The 20,265-nt window shown below is 39.6% G+C and overlaps 1 protein-coding gene across 3 annotated transcripts in view; it reads left to right on the top strand.

Moving 5' to 3' along the window:
- Positions 1-1,300: 1,300 nt before the first annotated feature.
- Tgt (tRNA-guanine transglycosylase) overlaps positions 1,301-20,265 on the top strand; it is a 38,378-nt gene continuing 19,413 nt past the window's right edge. The window contains exons 1-6 of one of the 3 annotated variants that reach the window (XM_070103953.1): positions 1,301-1,433; positions 5,430-5,634; positions 7,111-7,200; positions 9,583-9,736; positions 17,309-17,444; positions 19,020-19,181. In XM_070103953.1, the coding sequence (XP_069960054.1) occupies positions 5,440-5,634; positions 7,111-7,200; positions 9,583-9,736; positions 17,309-17,444; positions 19,020-19,181 (737 nt within the window). In that variant the 5' untranslated portion in view covers positions 1,301-1,433; positions 5,430-5,439. Of the gene's footprint in view, positions 1,454-5,429; positions 5,635-7,110; positions 7,201-9,582; positions 9,737-17,308; positions 17,445-19,019; positions 19,182-20,265 lie in introns of all 3 variants that reach the window. The other 2 variants (XM_070103952.1, XM_070103954.1) reach the window with 2 other exon arrangements.

Raw genomic sequence — 20,265 nt, 5'->3', positions numbered from 1 at the left:
TTATTTAGGTACAAGTATATATTCAGTTCTGAAATAAAGTATTTTTATTATTATTATTATTATTATTATTATTATTATTATTATTATTATTATTATTATTATTATTATTATTATTATTATTATTATTATTATTGTTATTATTATTGTTATTATTATTATTATTATTATTATTATTATTATTATTATTATTATTATTATTATTATTATTATTATTATTATTATTGTTATTATTATTATTATTATTATTATTATTATTATTATTATTATTATTATTATTATTGTTATTATTATTATTATTATTATTATTATTATTATTATTATTATTATTATTATTATTATTATTATTATTAAACTTTATTTCTTTTATGCAGTATACAGATAAGATACCTTACATGTAATAATAACATTATTAGGCACATAAGAATGCCACTAGCATGCAGATTTAGGTAATTACAATTATTATACATAGTAACTTATGTGTAAATTACCTAGGATAACACCACTCCAAAAAAAAAACATCAGTGACTTATTAACATTGGAGTGCCTATATATTTATATAGCATTGTTTTAAGATTCTTCAGTCCTTACATTAATTAAGTACGCTATTATTGTACTCAAAATAGTTATATATGATGAAAGTTCAGGGTAGAATAACCCAGCTTATGACTTTTTCGGGTTATCCTGGGACATTTTAATGTGTATGATAATTGTACTTATTTATACAAGGGTCCCAATGGCAATATAAGGGTCCCAATGGCAATACAAGGGTCCCAATGGCAATACAAGGGTCCCAATGGCAATACAAGGGTCCCAATGGCAATACAAGGACCCCAATAATAATACAAGGACCCCAATAATAATACAAGGACTCCAATAATAATACAAGGACCCCAATAATAATACAAGGACCCCAATAATAATACAAGGACCCCAATAATAATACAAGGACCCCAATAATAATACAAGGACTCCAATAATAATACAAGGACCCCAATAATAATACAAGGACCCCAATAATAATACAAGGACCCCAATAATAATACAAGGACCCCAATAATAATACAAGGACTCCAATAATAATACAATGACCCCAATAATAATACAAGGACCCCAATAATAATACAAGGACCCCAATAATAAAACAAGGACCCCAATAACAAAACAAGGACCCCAATAACAAAATGAGGACCCCAATAACAAAACAAGAACCCCAATAACAAAACAAGGACCCAAATAGAAATAAGTCACTTTTGAGGGTATTATCCAAGGTAATTTACACAATATATAATAACTGTACTTACATGTGCCTCTATCTAAATAAACTTACTGACTTAAATGGTGGTCAAGACATTTTTTGCCCCACGTGTTGAGTGTTGAAGCAGCTCAGTCTGTGCTGGACCTTGGATGGTGACGCACGTACTTCTTGCTGCTGAGTACGTTTATTTAGGTGCAGGTACAGATAAATACAGTTATCATAGATGGTAATGTGTGTGTGGATTACCTAGGATAACCCCAAAAAATGTTAGTTACTTATTGCCACTGGGGTCCTTGTATTGCCACTGGGGTCCTTGTATTGCCACTGGGGTCCTTGTATTGCCACTGGGGTCCTTGTATTGCCACTGGGGTCCTTGTATTGCCACTGGGGTCCTTGTATTGCCACTGGGGTCCTTGTATTGCCACTGGGGTCCTTGTATTGCCACTGGGGTCCTTGTATTGCCACTGGGGTCCTTGTATTGCCACTGGGGTCCTTGTATTGCCACTGGGGTCCTTGTATTGCCACTGGGGTCCTTGTATTGCCACTGGGGTCCTTGTATTGCCACTGGGGTCCTTGTATTGCCACTGGGGTCCTTGTATTGCCACTGGGGTCCTTGTATTGCCACTGGGGTCCTTGTATTGCCACTGGGGTCCTTGTATTGCCACTGGGGTCCTTGTATTGCCACTGGGGTCCTTGTATTGCCACTGGGGTCCTTGTATTGCCACTGGGGTCCTTGTATTGCCACTGGGGTCCTTGTATTGCCACTGGGGTCCTTGTATTGCCACTGGGGTCCTTGTATTGCCACTGGGGTCCTTGTATTGCCACTGGGTCCTTGTATTGCCACTGGGGTCCTTGTATTGCCACTGGGGTCCTTGTATTGCCACTGGGGTCCTTGTATTGCCACTGGGGTCCTTGTATTGCCACTGGGGTCCTTGTATTGCCACTGGGGTCCTTGTATTGCCACTGGGGTCCTTGTATTGCCACTGGGGTCCTTGTATTGTCACTGGGGTCCTTGTATTGCCACTGGGGTCCTTGTATTGCCACTGGGGTCCTTGTATTGCCACTGGGGTCCTTGTATTGCCACTGGGGTCCTTGTATCGCCACTGGGGTCCTTGTATCGCCACTGGGGTCCTTGTATTGCCACTGGGGTCCTTGTATTGCCACTGGGGTCCTTGTATTGCCACTGGGGTCCTTGTATTGCCACTGGGGTCCTTGTATTGCCACGGGTTTTTGTATTGCCACTGGGGTCCTTGTATTGCCACTGGGGTCCTTGTATTGCCACTGGGGTCCTTGTATTGCCACTGGGGTCCTTGTATTGCCACTGGGGTCCTTGTATTGCCACTGGGGTCCTTGTATTGCCACTGGCGCCCTTGTATTGCCACTGGGGTCCTTGTATTGCCACTGGGGTCCTTGTATTGCCACTGGGATCCTTGTATTGTCACTGGGGTCCTTGTATTGCCACTGGGGTCCTTGTATTGCCACTGGGGTCCTTGTATTGCCACTGGGATCTTTGTATTTTCACTGGGGTCCTTGTATTGCCACTGGGGTCCTTGTATCGCCACTGGGGTCCTTGTATTGCCACTGGGGTCCTTGTATCGCCACTGGGGTCCTTGTATTGCCACTGAGGTCCTTGTATCGCCACTGGGGTCCTTGTATCGCCACTGGGGTCCTTGTATTGCCACTGGGGTCTTCCATGTAGTATTGAAGCCACATTCTCGACACTGACAACTAATTCTCTCGAATACTTTTTTCTTTTAGGCTGTATAATTAAATTCTTTGAGACCCTGAAGGCATATTAATAGTCGGGGTGCCAAAAATTATATTTTTTACAGACTTGTACGTGTATATGAGCAGCACTGTGTGACACTGGTGGGTTTAGTGCTTAGTTTTGATTATTATAATAATGTAGATGTGTGGCTACCAGGGCTAAGCTGGTTATTTTGTCTTGTGTAAAACTTTCATACAGTTAACCTTAATATATTAAGCTCTGTAGACTTGTTTATATGTATAGGTTTTGTAGAGTGGTTTATATGGGCCCTGTAGACTGGTTTATATAGGATCCGAAACTGGTTTATATAGGCTCTGAAACTGGTTTATATAGGCTCTGAAACTGGTTTATATAGGCTCTGTAGGCTGGTTAATACAGGCTCTATAGACTGGTTGATACAGGCTCTGTAGACTGGTTGATACAGGCTCTGTAGACTGGTTGATACAGGCTCTGTAGACTGGTTGATACAGGCTCTGTAGACTGGTTGATACAGGCTCTGTAGACTGGTTAATACAGGCTCTGTAGACTGGTTGATACAGGCTCTGTAGACTGGTTGATACAGGCTCTGTAGACTGGTTGATACAGGTTATGTAGACTGGTTGATACAGGCTCTGTAGACTGGTTGATACAGGCTCTGTAGACTGGTTGATACAGGCTCTGTAGACTGGTTGATACAGGTTATGTAGACTGGTTGATACAGGCTCTGTAGACTGGTTGATACAGGCTCTGTAGACTGGTTGATACAGGCTCTGTAGACTGGTTGATACAGGCTCTGTAGACTGGTTGATACAGGCTCTGTAGACTGGTTGATACAGGCTCTGTAGACTGGTTGATACAGGTTATGTAGACTGGTTGATACAGGCTCTGTAGACTGGTTGATACAGGCTCTGTAGACTGGTTGATACAGGCTCTGTAGACTGGTTGATACAGGCTCTGTAGACTGGTTGATACAGGCTCTGTAGACTGGTTGATACAGGCTCTGTAGACTGGTTGATACAGGCTCTGTAGACTGGTTGATACAGGCTCTGTAGACTGGTTGATACAGGCTCTGTAGACTGGTTAATACAGGCTCTGTAGACTGGTTGATACAGGCTCTGTAGACTGGTTGATACAGGCTCTGTAGACTGGTTAATACAGGCTCTGTAGACTGGTTGATACAGGCTCTGTAGACTGGTTGATACAGGCTCTGTAGACTGGTTGATACAGGCTCTGTAGACTGGTTGATACAGGCTCTGTAGACTGGTTGATACAGGCTCTGTAGACTGGTTAATACAGGCTCTGTAGACTGGTTGATACAGGCTCTGTAGACTGGTTGATACAGGCTCTGTAGACTGGTTGATACAGGTTATGTAGACTGGTTGATACAGGCTCTGTAGACTGGTTGATACAGGCTCTGTAGACTGGTTGATACAGGCTCTGTAGACTGGTTGATACAGGCTCTGTAGACTGGTTGATACAGGCTCTGTAGACTGGTTGATACAGGCTCTGTAGACTGGTTGATACAGGCTCTGTAGACTGGTTGATACAGGCTCTGTAGACTGGTTAATACAGGCTCTGTAGACTGGTTGATACAGGCTCTGTAGACTGGTTGATACAGGCTCTGTAGACTGGTTAATACAGGCTCTGTAGACTGGTTGATACAGGCTCTGTAGACTGGTTGATACAGGCTCTGTAGACTGGTTGATACAGGTTATGTAGACTGGTTGATACAGGCTCTGTAGACTGGTTGATACAGGCTCTGTAGACTGGTTGATACAGGCTCTGTAGACTGGTTGATACAGGCTCTGTAGACTGGTTGATACAGGCTCTGTAGAATTGTTTATATGGGCTCTGTAGACTGGTGAAAGTCGTATTTACAAAAGAAGAAACGACTGTCAAAGTCAGTAATACGTTATAAGAACCATTGCTGGTAATGTGTGATGTTCCACAAGGTAATATCTTGGGTCAGCTGCTCTTGTGTCAGTCGCCCATGTTAATGGTTACCTTAAATGGATGTTGTATTGTATTGTAGAAGACATCTTGGTGGAGCTTCCTTCATGCTGGTGAGGGCTCTTGCTTTTAAGAAATTGGACATGTACTCCCATTCTTCCAGGTGCTGTATCACCCCTTTGGGTTTAGCACTTCAATGAATAATAATAATTATAGTATGCAGATGACAGTGCCTTTTTTGGTGTTAAGGAAATATCCTAAGGATGAAGCTCATATAGATGAGGTCCACCTCTAGTGCAAATTGTAGAAGGACCTATAGCCTCGGAGAAATAGATTAAAAAGGCTTCAGGGAAATGCATTTGGATTCCTCCCAGACACTGTTAAATATAAACAGAAATAAGAATGCAAGTTGATAATTAAATTTCAAATAAGCATTCTTAGATGAGTGAAACAGTTAAATTTAAAATGTATTTTCAGATAAGGAAACATGGCTACAGCTACTGCTGCCTCCCTGCCTGGAGCCTCAGTAGCTGCTGCAGCAGCAGTAAGCAGTAGCAGCTCCAGCCCTGCACTCAGTTTTCGCATATTGGCTGAATGCAGTAAATCAAAAGCCCGGACAAGTCTTATGAAGTTGCCACATTATGCAGTTGAGCTGCCTATGTTTATGCCAGTTGGGACTCAGGTGAGGAAGCCAAATTATGTTTAACTATTCAGTTAGTTTTTATTATCATTAATATAGTAACCATTTAACTTAATGGACTTTGGGAATACAGGTTACAGAATTGTCTGTTATTTTTCATGGCCAAGCCAAACCACTCTCTCTCTCTCCACCGCAGGTGCCATTACTAACCCCTTGCTATCTCTTATTAGTACCTCATATAGAAAATTTACTGTAGTAGTGTGTAAATGCTGTGTGACATCAAGTAAATGTAACTAGAGCAGTTTAGTTAGGGTTTGTTGTTATTTTTTAACTCGAGAGGGTTAGTCACGTAGGATAACCCAAGAAAGTCAGTGCACCAGTGAGGACTGTCTGTCTTATTTCCATTGGGGTTCTTTTAATCTTGGTTCCTCAGGATGCACACCTAGGTACCTACCTACTGCTGGGTAAACAGGGACAGCAGATGTAAGAAAACACGTCCAGTGTTTCCACCCATGCTGGAGATTGAACCACTGACACTCGGTGTGTGAGGCAAGTGCATTTTAAAATGGAAAAAGGCTGTTTCACTTTACAGCTATTTTCGCTTTACAGAAGTAGCCCAGAACCTAATCTTGCTGTATAAGCAGCCCTTCCTGTATACAATACCAGCAAGAAGAAGAATTAGACACATGTGCAATATCTGGGTATCTTTATTTGTAGATGTTTTGCCATCCATTGGCTTTATAAATACAAATCCAAGGACATAATGAGAAGACAAAAGACAAAGTAATCAGTCTTGAAGAATCATATTCTTCAAGTCTGCGGTGCTCTTCACCAATTCCAAGACTAACGGACTGATTACCTTGTCTTTTGAATGTAGCTCAAAAGATTTCCCATTATGTCCTTGAATTTGTATTGATCAAGTCACTGGATAGTGAAACGTCTACAAATAAAGATACTCAGCTTGTTCAGTAAACATCTCAGCTCCAGTGAGTAATTACAGTAGAATCCCCGTATACGTACACTGAGAAGTCATGAATTGCTTCCCAGCAGTGAAAAAGTGATAATTCTCCACTTATTATGCATAATTTATCAAATAAACTTTATAATAGGTATGTAAAGAACTTGTATATAGGATTTGCTACTCTCCACAGTTTGTATCCATGGCAGGTCCTTGGAACGTATTACCCATGGATGCGGGGTTCTACTGTATATGTTCTTGTCAGAGAAATAAGTTTTCTCCATTGTCATAGTGGGTGCCAGCTCCCTCATCTTTTATGTAATTTAAATAAGCTATGCTTTAGTACTGTATTTAAATACCTTTAAATTTAATTAAAGTTGATTTTGTATAGATTTATGAAATAGTACGTAAATATTTGTTTCTTTGTGATTTTAATTAGATATCCTTTGAGAAATCAAGGATTTTTTCATATTTTTATTAAAAACTGCTACAAAATGCTTGATTAAGCAACTGTGAATTTAAAGAGTTTCAACATTTTTTTTTTTTTTCATTTTTTTCAGGGTACATTGAAAGGTCTGTTACCTGAGCAGGTGAAGGGTGCTAAAGCTCAGGTTATCCTGGGAAACACTTACCATCTGGGTACTCGTCCGGTATGTCGTGCAACTTTTTGATTGAGCATAATGTAAGATCCTATACAGTTGTGCCCCACTTTAGTGTTTTGCTAATGCAGCAGTTTTCAGTTATACCCATTCTTCATTTATTCAGACTTCCTGCAATAAATATATTCACCACTTGCTGTAAGCTAAGGACAAAAATATTTTAAGGTAAGTAATGTGCTTACTGTCTCTGTTGCTCACTTAATATGATAGTGTAAACATATTATCAGGCTTTTATATCCATTTGAAAGTGAAAAAAGGCTTTAATTCATTTTACAGCAGTAGCCCAGATCTTAACCTGCTGTATAAGTGGGGCTCTCCTGTACTTTACCTTGAATTTCTTTTTAGTTTGCTTTTTAATGGTTTTTATGCAATAATTTTAAAGTATAATGTATCCTGTGTGGTATGCTGATGTCTTATAGCTAGTAGTAGTGTGTTCAACCCTCAATCTAAACGACATGCATTTGAATCTTGGGGAAGATGTATGTTCAACTCTCCTTACACTTGCTGCCCCTATTTACCTAACAGTAAATAGATTACTAAGAATTAGCCAGCATTTGCGGGTTGTATCTCAGGGAAGAGATCCAATGTTCCCCAACAGTTATAAAAAACACTGCTTATCAACACCCCCTCTGGTGGTATTGATAATCCAAATAAAGCTTTTTATGTACCTTCTTTCTGCCCTGTGATAATTTCATTTGGCAGTATTTTCTTTTTATATTTGTACATCTTATACTTTCAAATAATTTTTTATACAGAATATATACTGAATATATGTTGGAGTGTGAGCAGGGTAATATTTAGTGAAGGGATTCAGGGAAACCGGTTATTTTCATATAGTCGGACTTGAGTCCTGGAAATGGGAAGTACAATGCCTGCACTTTAAAGGAGGAGTTTGGGATATTGGCAGTTTGGAGGGATATGTTGTGTATCTTTATACGTATATGCTTCTAAGCTGTTGTATTCTGAGCACCTCTGCAAAAGCAGTGATAATGTGTGAGTGTGGTGAAAGTGTTGAATGATGATGAAAGTATTTTCTTTTTGGGGATTTTTTCTTTTTTGGGTCACCCTGCCTTGGTGGGAGGCGGCCGACTTGTTGAAAAAAAAAAAAAATATACTGTGTATCCTAGGTAGTAGGTTGGTAGACAGCAACCACCCAGGGAGGTACTACCGTCCTACCAAATGAGTGTAAAACGGAAGCCTGTAATTGTTTTACACGATGGTAGGATTGCTGGTGTCTTTTTATTTCTGTTTCATACACATGCAAGATTTCAGGTATGTCTTGCTACTTCTACTTACACTTAGGTCACACTACACATACATGTACAAGCATATATATACACACCCCTCTGGGTTTTCTGCTATTTTCTTTCTAGTTCTTGTTCTTTATTTCCTCTTATTTCCATGGGGAAGTGGAACAGAAATCTTCCTCCGTAAGCCATGCGTGTTGTAAGAGGCGACTAAAATGCCGGGGGCAAGGGGCTAATAACCCCTTCTCTTGTATAAATTAAAAAATTTAAAAAGAGAAACTTTCGTTTTTCTTTTTGGGCCACCCTGCCTTGGTGGGATATGACCGGTTTGTTGAAAAAAAAAAATACTGTGTATGTAAGCTATTACAGCAACCGCCCAGGGAGGTACTACCGTCCTGCCAAGTGAGTGTAAAACGAAAGGCTGTAATTGTTTTACATGATGGTAGGATTGCTGGTGTCCTTTTTTCTGTCTCATAAACATGCAAGATTTCAGGTATGTCTTGCTGCTTCTACTTACACTTAGGTCACACTACACATACATGTACAAGCATATACATGTATATGTATATATACACATCCCTCTGGGTTTTCTTCTATTTTCTTTCTAGTTCTTGTTCTTGTTTATTTCCTCTTATCTCCATGGGGAAGTGGAACAGAATTCTTCCTCCGTAAGCCATGCATGTTGTAAGAGGCGACTAAAATGCCAGGAGCAAGGGGCTAGTAACCCCTTCTCCCGTATAAATTACTAAATTTAAAAAGAGAAACTTTCGTTTTTCTTTTTGGGCCACCCTGCCTTGGTGGGATACAGCCGGTTTGTTGAAAAAAAAAAATGTAAGCTATTGATTAGTTTTGATATCACAGTTTTCTAGTCCTTAATTTGTGTTAGAGTTATACAGTTCCTGCACTCTAAAGGAGGGGTGGGAATATTTTCAGTTTGGAAGGGCATCTGAACTGTAGCATGCATGTGTGTCTGGCAAGATAGTGGTAGTGAATAATAGTGAAAGTGTTTCTTTTTCAGGTCACCCTACCTCAGTGGGAGATGGCCAGTGTGATATAAAAAAATGCATATTTGTCCACCTAAAAATCCATATTTGACTAAACCCTTGTGAATTTTTTTTTTTTTCAGGGAAAAGATCTTTTCCAGGATTTTGGTGGTCTTCACAAGTTCATGCAGTGGGACAGAGCCCTCTTGACAGACTCTGGTGGCTTTCAAATGGTCTCCCTCTTAGATTTGGCTGAAATTACAGAAGAAGGTGTTAAGTTCAGATCTCCCTACGATGGTTAGTTGCTTCACACGATCACTTGTCTAAAATTATTATTCCTACTGTACTTATCTTTCTTTCTTTCAACACACCAGCCGTATCCCACCGAGGCGGGGTGGCCCAAAAGGAAAAACTAAAGTTTCTCCTTTTACACTTAGTAATATATACAGGAGAAGGGGTTACTAGCCCCTTGCACCCAGCATTTTAGTCGCCTCTTACAACACGCATGGCTTACGGAGGAAGAATTCTGTTCCACTTCCCCATGGAGAACTGTACTTATCTATATTCATTAAAGCTTTAAAAGGAAAATAAAAATGTACATGTATAATACTCCATGGGGAAGTGGAGAAGAATCCTTCCTCTGTAAGCCATGTGTGTTGTAAGAGGCAATGAAAATGCTGACAGAAAGGGGCTAGTAACCCCTTCTCCTGTATAAATTGCTAAATGTAAAAAAGAAAAAACTTCAGTTTTTCTTTTTTGCATTTATTAGTTTATACTAAACTTACACTGGCAGTCTCCCACTGCTTCAGTGGAAGACTGCCAGTATGTTAAAAAAAATGTATCCATCTAGTCCAGAGTAAGCTTGCTAGATTGAGCCTTTAATGAAATGATATTTAATGATGTACTCTAAATTCAGGGCCCCAAAAATCTGGATAGAGTAACCATAGGATAAAATAAAAAATAGGGTATGTAGGATATCAGCCTTCTCATAAGATGCATCAGCCATTAACCCTTTGAGGGTTTTGGTCGTACTAGTACGTCTTACGCGTAGGGGTTTTTGACGTACTAGTATGCATAAATTCTAGCGGCCTCAAATCTAGTGGGAGAAAGCTGGTAGGCCTTCATATGAAAGAATGGGTCTATGTGGTCAGTGTGCACAGTCTAAAAAAAATCCTGCAGCACACAGTGCATAATGAGAAAAAAAAAACTTTGACCATTTTTTTGGAATAAATCAGCGACTTTGCAGTGTATTTTCGTATGGTATTTATTGTTGTATTCTAGTTTTCTTGGTCTCATTTTATAGAATGGAAGACATATTACAGAAATTGAGATGATTTTGACTGGTTTTACAATGAAAGGTGCCTTGAAATTGAGCTCAAAGTAGCAGAAATGTTCGATTTTTACCAAACTTCAAAAGTAAACAAATCGTGCCAAGCGTGCAATACACGTCAACTGGTGAGTCTAATATTCTTTCACAAGTGCACCAATAATATTTATACCATTTTTTACACTAATGCAGTAGTCTGCATAACAGTAAATCTTATATTTTTTGTGAGAATAAAAATTCAAAGTGGAAAGCAAAAGAATATAAGAGGGGCCTTGAGGAAATGTCATTATAGTGCCAGGAATGTCTTTCTTGTTTATTCTGGACCCTATTCGGAAATTGGCATCTTTTGAAATTTGTGTGAAATTGGCAAAATTTCTAAATTCTGACCACTGTACTGGATAGTTGAATTTCATAAATGGGTGGTTTCTTGCACCCATTCGATAGAAAAAATGGAGTTCTAGCGAAATATTCATGTTTTTTGTCGACTAGTACAGTGAAATTGGCCGAAAATGGGGCTCAAAGTGGGCAAAATCGCAGATGTGTAAACATCGCCGAGACCGCTAACTTTGCGAGAGCATAATTCCGTAAGTTTTCTATCAAATTTCAAACTTTTGGTGTCTTTATGATCGGGAAAAGATTCTCTATCTTTTCATAAGAGAAAATAATTTTTTTTTTTTTTTAAATTTGGCCGACCCTGAGAACGAGTTTCGGAGAGGGCCTGTCGACCCTCAAAGGGTTAATGATTGAAGCCATTCAGATAAGACAGTCAGGATGTTTCACAAGAAATAATGCCATGCCATTTTAAAAATAAAAGTGACAAATTAATGCCTACACACTCCTGTAACACTTCCAGCTTCTTCTAAGTAGGATATGTCCTTGTTTAAATTTTGAAGCTGATCAGAAAGGCTTTCTCAAGTTATTGTATGGAAACCAAATCAGGGATGGTGTACAGGAGGGCTCCACTTATACAGCAGGTTAGAGTCTGAGCCATTGCTGTACAGCAAAAATGACTGTGAAGTTAATCATACTCTTTTTTTCTTTCTTTCTTTCTTTCTTTCTTTCTTTCTTTCTTTCTTTCTTTCTTTCTTTCTTTCTTTCTTTCTTTCTTTCTTTCTTTCTTTCTTTCTTTCTTTCTTTCTTTCTTTCTTTCTTTCTTTCTTTCTTTCATTCAAAACTTTCAGATGCATATAAAGCCTGATAACATGTTAACATTATCATATATTAGGTGAGCAATGTAGCTATTCCTAAAAAATGCATGTACAGTACACGCATTACTTTTTTTTTTTTTTTTTCAACAAACCGGCCGTATCCCACCAAGGCAGTGTGGCCCAAAAAGAAAAACGAAATATTTTCTTTCTAAATTTAGTAATTTGTACAGGAGAAGGGGTTACTAGCCCCTTGCTCCCGGCATTGTAGTCGCCTCTTACAACACGCATGGCTTACGGAGGAAGAATTCTGTTCCACTTTCCCATGGAGATAAGAGGAAATAAACAAGAACAAGCACTAGAAAGAAAATAGAAGAAAACCCAGAGGGGTGTGTATATATATGCTTGTATACGTGTATGTGTAGCGTGACCTAAGTGTAAGAAGAGGTAGCAAAACGTGCCTGAAATCTTGCATGTTTGAGACAGAAAAAAGACACCAGCAATCCTACCATCATGTAAAACAATTACAGGTTTCTGTTTTACACTCACTTGGCAGGATGGTAGTACCTCCCTGGGCAGTTGCTGTCTACCAACTTACTACCTACAACACATTACTTACCTTAAAATATTTTCATCCTTAGCTCGTAGTGTGTGCTGAATATATATATTGTAGGAAGTCTGAATAAATGAAGAATGAGTATAATTGAAGAATTGCTGTATTACCTGGAGTTTACCTGGAGAGAGTTCCGGGGGTCAACGCCCCCGCGGCCCGGTCTGTGACCAGGCCTCCTGGTGGATCAGAGCCTGATCAACCAGGCTGTTGCTGCTGGCTGCACGCAAACCAACGTACGAGTCACAGCCCGGCTGGTCAGGAACCGACTTTAGGTGCTTGTCCAGTGCCAGCTTGAAGACTGCCAGGGGTCTGTTGGTAATCCCCCTTATGTATGCTGGGAGGCAGTTGAACAGTCTCGGGCCCCTGACACTTATTGTATGGTCTCTTAACGTGCTAGTGACACCCCTGCTTTTCATTGGGGGGATGTTGCATCGTCTGCCAAGTCTTTTGCTTTCGTAGTGAGTGATTTTCGTGTGCAAGTTCGGTACTAGTCCCTCTAGGATTTTTCAGGTGTATATAATCATGTATCTCTCCCGCCTGCGTTCCAGGGAATACAGGTTTAGGAACCTCAAGCGCTCCCAGTAATTGAGGTGTTTTATCTCCATTATGCGCGCCGTGAAGGTTCTCTGTACATTTTCTAGGTCAGCAATTTCACCTACCTTGAAAGGTGCTGTTAGTGTGCAGCAATATTCCAGCCTAGATAGTACAAGTGACCTGAAGAGTGTCATCATGGGCTTGGCCTCCCTAGTTTTGAAGGTTCTCATTATCCATCCCTTCATTTTTCTAGCAGATGCGATTGATACAATGTTATGGTCCTTGAAGGTGAGATCCTCCGACATGATCACTCCCAGGTCTTTGATGTTGGTGTTTCGCTCTATTTTGTTGCCAGAATTTGTTTTGTACTCTAATGAAGATTTAATTTCCTCGTGTTTACCATATCCGAGTAATTGAAATTTCTCATCGTTGAACTTCATATTGTTTTCTGCAGCCCACTGAAAGATTTGGTTGATGTCCACCTGGAGCCTTGCAGTGTCTGCAATGGAAGACACTGTCATGCAGATTCGGGTGTCATCTGCAAAGGAAGACACGGTGCTGTGGCTGACATCCTTGTCTTTGTCGGATATGAGGATGAGGAACAAGATGGGAGCGAGTACTGTGCCTTGTGGAACAGAGCTTTTCACCGTAGCTGCCTCGGACTTTACTCTGTTGACGACTACTCTCTGTGTTCTGTTAGTGAGGAAATTATAGATCCATCGACCAACTTTTCCTGTTATTCCTTTAGCACGCATTTTGTGCGCTATTACGCCATAGTCACACTTGTCGAAGGCTTTTGCAAAGTCTGTATATATTACATCTGCATTCTTTTTGTCTTCTAGTGCATTTAGGACCTTGTCGTAGTGATCCAATAGTTGAGACAGACAGGAGCGACCTGTTCTAAACCCATGTTGCCCTGGGTTGTGTAACTGATGGGTTTCTAGATGGGTGGTGATCTTGCTTCTTAGGACCCTTTCAAAGATTTTTATGATATGGGATGTTAGTGCTATTGGTCTGTAGTTCTTGCTGTTGCTTTACTGCCCCCTTTGTGGAGTGGGGCTATGTCTGTTGTTTTTAGTAACTGTGGGACGACCCCCGTGTCCATGCTCCCTCTCCATAGGATGGAAAAGGCTCGTGATAGGGGCTTCTTGCAGTTCTTGATGAACACGGAGTTCCATGAGTCTGGCCCTGGGGCAGAGTGCATGGGCATGTCATTTATCGCCTGTTCGAAGTCATTTGGCGTCAGGATAACATCGGATAGGCTTGTGTTAATCAAATTTTGTGGCTCTCTCATAAAAAATTCATTTTGATCTTCGACTCTCAGTCTGGTTAGCGGCTTGCTAAAAACCGAGTCATATTGGGACTTGAGTAGCTCACTCATTTCCTTGCTGTCATCTGTGTAGGACCCATCTTGTTTAAGTAGGGGCCCAATACTGGACGTTGTTCTCGACTTTGATTTGGCATAGGAGAAGAAATACTTTGGGTTTCTTTCGATTTCATTTATGGCTTTTAGTTCTTCCTGCGATTCCTGACTCCTATAAGATTCCTTTAGCTTAAGTTCGATGCTTGCTATTTCTCTGACCAGTGTCTCCCTACGCATTTCAGATATACAGTGGACCCCCGGTTAACGATATTTTTTCACTCCAGAAGTATGTTCAGGTGCCAGTACTGACCGAATTTGTTCCCATAAGAAATATTGTGAAGTAGATAAGTCCATTTCAGACCCCGAAACATACACGTACAAACGCACTTACATAAATACACTTACATAATTGGTCACATTCGGAGGTAATCGTTATGCGGGGGTCCACTGTATTGACCTCTTTTAGCCGCTCTGTTATTCTTTTCCGTCGCCTGTAAAGGGAGCGCCTGTCTCTTTCTATTTTACATCTACTGTACTCCTCCTTTTTCTTAGAGGAATAAGCCTTGTGCATACATCAAGTGCCACCAAGTTAATCTGTTCTAGGCATAAGTTGGGGTCTGTGTTGCTTAGTATATCTTCCCAGCTTATATCGGTTAGGACTTGGTTTACTTGGTCCCACTTTGATTTTGTTATTGAAGTTGAATTTGGTGAATAGTCCCTCGTGACTAGTCTCATTATGTCGGTCTGGGGCTCCACGCATACATGTCTGAACCTCAATTATGTTGTGATCTGAGTATATTGTTTTTGATATGGTGACATTTCTTATCAGATCATCATTGTTAGTGAAGATGAGGTCTAGTGTATTCTCCAGTCTAGTAGGCTCTATTATTTGCTGGTTTAAATTGAATTTTGTGCAGAGATTTAAAAGCTCGAGTGAGTGTGAGTTTTCATCAGAGCTGCCTCCTGGTGTTATTACTGCAACAATATTATTTGCTATATTCCTCCATTTTAGGTGCCTTAAGTTGAAATCCCCCAGGAACAAGATGTTGGGTGCAGGAGCTGGAAGATTTTCCAGACAGTGGTCAATTTTTAACAGCTGTTCCTGGAATTGCTGGGATGTTGCATCCAGAGGCTCGTAGACTACCACAATGACTAGGTTTTGATTCTCAACCTTTACTGCTAAAACTTCCACTACATCATTTGAGGCATTAAGCAGTTCTGTGCAAACAAGTGACTCTGCAATGTACAGGCCACCTTCCCCCCCCCTTTTGCCTGTTCACTCTGTCACATCTGTATAGGTTGTAACCTGGGATCCATATTTCGCTGTCCAAGTGATCCTTTATGTGGGTCTCAGTGAAAGCCGCGAACATTGCCTTTGCCTCTGCAAGCAGTCCACGGATGAAAGGTATTTTGTTTGTTGCTGGCTTTAGACCCTGTATATTTGCAAAGAAGAATGTCATCGGACTGGTGGTATTGTTGGTACTGGGGGGGGATTTTTTTTTCCCGGCATTAGTATCTGTATCTGTTGGTTTGGAGTGGAGGCCATCGACTGTGGTTCCACTCCAGGAATGACTGGATTTGGTGTACGATTTCTGCCATTTCCTGCCAGTTTTTTTCCTTCCTGGCACTAAAAAACCTCTCCCTCTTGAGTGGCTGTGGCTACCCAGGTTTTCCCATGGCCTGGATGTTTTGTATCTTTTTGTCCCCTTTAGATGGTGTGCCTGGCAATTTAAGTTATAGCACAGTCTTTCCTGTACTGAAGAGGTACACAGTTCAGGGTGAAAAAGCTTACAGGAAGGGAGTTTGCATTTTCCTGTTGTCATATGGGCATGGCATTTTCTAGGGTGGTCATAGTTGCACGTCCCGTCTGTTTTTCCAGATTTCCCATGCCTGCAGATACCAAGTGCATAGTATGTGCACAGGCTTGGTTTCCATTTGCCTTGGGTTTCTGTGACTGTATTCCCTGTTGGTGCATGTTTCCCTGTCTTATTCCTATCCTCCCTAGCACCAACAGTGGAGCTCCCACCAGTTGTTTTTGGTAATATATCCTCACTATTGCTAGTGGAGTCCTCTTGTTTGCTATTTGCTGTAAAGCAAAGCACTGAAAAGCGAAGTGCTGTAAAACGAAGTGCAGTAATGCGGGGCCCTCGTATATATATAACATTGATCAGAGGTCACCTGCACATGAGTGTTTGCATGAACCTTTTCCTTATGTTAATTAGAGTTGAAACTTTTTAAGTCAATCAGATCAGGTGTTCTCTGTTTACAAACAGAAATCTTGGAGGAAGAAAAAGAAATTAGGCAGTCACTGTTTAAGGTGATATCTAGTTCCAGTAAGATAACATATTTCATGATTGTATTGTCCAAAATTTATGATCAACTGAAAATGTATGCAAGTTTAATTAATACTGCACCTTCAAGGGGAAGGATGCTTTGATGCTGGTGAAGGGCCTTTGATCCAAGGAATTGGAACTACTCTCCTCTTGTATCAAATTTAATTGCCTGTCATTGTGCAGGTGTTTTATGAAACATACAGGCTTAGTGCTTCCCTGTGTTAATAATAATATACTGTGTACTGTATTTCTTTGAAAATTAAATTTGTTTCATAGAGAAGATTTCTGTAACACACATGATATGAAAAACAACTGCAGGGAGAGATGAATGATAACTCTAGGCCTTTCATGTTACAATCAACACTTCATCAAGTGCTTGCAGTGTTGCAATATTGTGTATTCCTGCAACATTGCAAACTCCTGATGAAGTGTTGATTGCAACATAAAAGGCCTAGAGCTTTCATTCAACTCCCCCTGTGGTTGTTTTGCATCTTTTATCACTCGTCTGCGATTTCAGCATAACATAACATATGCTATTGTGCTTTGCCCATCAGGATCAGAGTGCATGCTCACACCAGAGGAGAGTATTGAAATCCAGAATGCCATTGGAGCAGACATTATGATGCAACTGGATGATGTAGTGGATGTCAGGGAGAAGGACTATGAAAGATTTAAGACTGCTGCCTACAGGTATGAGTACTATATATCAAGTGTGAGTTCTTATTCCATATAGAAATATTTTAATGTTTTTCTTTGTGTGGTTATATCTTTGAATATAATGTCTTAGTGCTCTTTTTTTCATATGATTGCATTTCTTTGATATATACAGTAGTCCCCCTGTATCCACGGGGGATACGTTCAAAGATCTGCCATGGATACCCCAAACCATGGATAGTAGCGAACCCTATATACAAGTTGTTTTTCACTTACATGCCCATGATAAAGTTTAGTGGATAAATTATACACAATAAGTCAAGAATTATCACTTTTTCACTGAAAACATTTCATGGCTTCTCTTAAGCTTTGAAGAACTGCTTGTGTCACTACTTTTGTGCTTTGAGCCCATTATTATCCCTTTCATTGTTCAGACCCCCAATCTGCAACTTGTCCACACTGTCCAAAAATTTTCAAAATTATTTTTTCTTATGAAATGGTAGAGAATCTTTTTCTGAAGATAAGAAAACATAAAGTATGAAATTTGATGGGTAAATTGATGAAATTATGCTATCACAAATTTTGCTGTGTCAGTGATATTTATTCATCAGCGATTTTGCCCACTTTGAGTCCTATTTTAGGCCAGTTACATTGTTCCGATCAACCAAATTCTTAGCTTTTTCACTAGTATGTCTTCCATTTTATTGACTGAGCACAAGAAATCACCTAATCAACTACCCAATAAAGTGATCAGAAATTGGTAATTTGGCCAATTTCACAGAAAATTTAAAAATATTCTAATTTCAAAATAGGGTTTAGAATAAACAATGCAGGCAATGTCTTTCATTTTGAATTTTTATTCATACAAAGAATTTTTATTCACATAAAAATAGAATATTTACTGTTATGAAGTATTGTAATAATTGTATAAATGTTATCAGTGCATTTGTGAACACACATTAGACCCACTAGTTGGACATGTATTGGACCAGTGATGTGATTTGTTTACTCTTCAATATCAGCAAAAATCAAACATTTTTGCTACTCTGAGCTCAATTTCAAGCTATTTTCAGTCCTGAAACCAATCACAATCATCTTTCCTTCTGTAATATATCTTCCATTCTGTCAAATGAGACTAAGAAACTGAGAATACAGTCATAAAAGCCATACAAAAATACACCGCAAAGTCACTGTTTCAAACCAAAAGCAGTTTTTTGTCCTCATTATGCACTGTGTGCTGCAAGATTTTTATATGGTGCACACTTACTGCATAGACCCATTCTCTTATATCTAGGCCCAAATTTACTGCTCACAGCTTATCTGAGTGAGCTTAGCTTATGGCGTAGTACTACAGCACAGACAACTACCTCAAAGTCGTAGTACTATGGCATGGCCAGTGAAGTGGTTAAGCAAATTAAGTATTATTTTTGGGCCACAGTAAACTGTTGATAACTGAAACTGGGGAAACTGGATCCACATATAAGGGGGTTCTACTGTATTTGTAATTTTTCAATAGTTATCTTCTAGTGTACATGCATTTCATATTTACATTATGTCTTTATTAGTTATTATATGCTTTATTCTCATATAATTTTCATTTTATATTTTCAGAACAACCCGTTGGCTAGATCGCTGCATAAAAGCTAACAAGAATCCTGACCGACAAAACCTGTTTCCCATTATCCAAGGAGGACTCTTTCCTGATCTTCGGAAGATCTCGCTCGAACAACAGATAGCAAGAGATGCTCCAGGATATGCAATAGGAGGACTCAGGTATGACGATAGTTATCAGAGTGTTTTGTGGAATTGGTTGCTGTATAGGAGGCTCCCATTTGTGTGCCTTTTACTTTCCCAACCTCATGCAGTAAGCGAAAATCACCAGTGGATGAAAAAGAGCAGTAATATTATTGAATGCACCTAAAATGGTTAAATAGTTGATAATATGTTTACACTGTCATATTAAGAGCTCAGTACATACAATACTTGCCTTAAAATACAGTGCTAGTCAGCCTTTCCTTATTCTACTGTTGTGCAGAAATGGCAGAAAAAATGGTAGAAGCCCTGAACATAATGAGCAATGGCTCAGTTGAAAGCCAATAACAATGAGGAACACCAAAAAGAGGGTGCTGAATAAGTGGGGCCCTCCTGTATTTATTTTGGTGAGAAAGCTCAAAATGCACAGTCAGCTCTTTTCTAAAGCTCCTCTGTTTGGTGTCACTTTTTTGCAAGTGTAGTTGCTAAAGCTTTATTACATTTAAAAGTGAATAGCATGGTAAACATTTTTGGATGTATGATGTAGAGAAACTTTGTAAGAGAACTGACTGTATACAAAACTGTATTTGATTATGTATCCTTTCACTGTTGCAACCCCTGAAATTAAGAGTGCTGACAGGTTCATGATTTTTAAAAAGAAAAAATTGTCTTTTGCAGTGGTAGAGAATCTTTTTCTGAAGAAGACATCAAATATGTGAAATTTGATGGAAAACTTAGACTTATGCAGGTGCAAAGCTAGAAGTCTGGGCACAATTTATACATCAGTGATTTTACCCAGTTTGGGTCTTATTTTAAGCCAGTTCCATTGCTCAGTTAGACCCAATTCCTGGCTATTTCTCTAGCATTCCTTCTATTCTATTGGTTGAGTGCAAGAAACTGCCCATTCAGCTATCAGAATTGCCCTATAAAATGCACAGAAGTTAGTAATTTGGCTAATTTTACACAAAATTCAACAAATTCCAATTTACAGCAACATGTCCTCTATTCGCTAATCACATCCCTGGGTTTCTCCTATATAACGTTCTCCATTTTGAATCCATCCTCACAAAAAAAAAAAAAATAAGTTTTACCCTATTTCTTGGAC

This window comes from Cherax quadricarinatus, chromosome 88, assembly GCF_038502225.1.
Source record: "Cherax quadricarinatus isolate ZL_2023a chromosome 88, ASM3850222v1, whole genome shotgun sequence".
NCBI classification, from domain to species: domain Eukaryota; kingdom Metazoa; phylum Arthropoda; class Malacostraca; order Decapoda; family Parastacidae; genus Cherax; species Cherax quadricarinatus.
The sequence above is the reverse complement of the archived record's forward strand: the minus strand, read 5'-3'. Positions and strand labels throughout refer to the sequence as shown.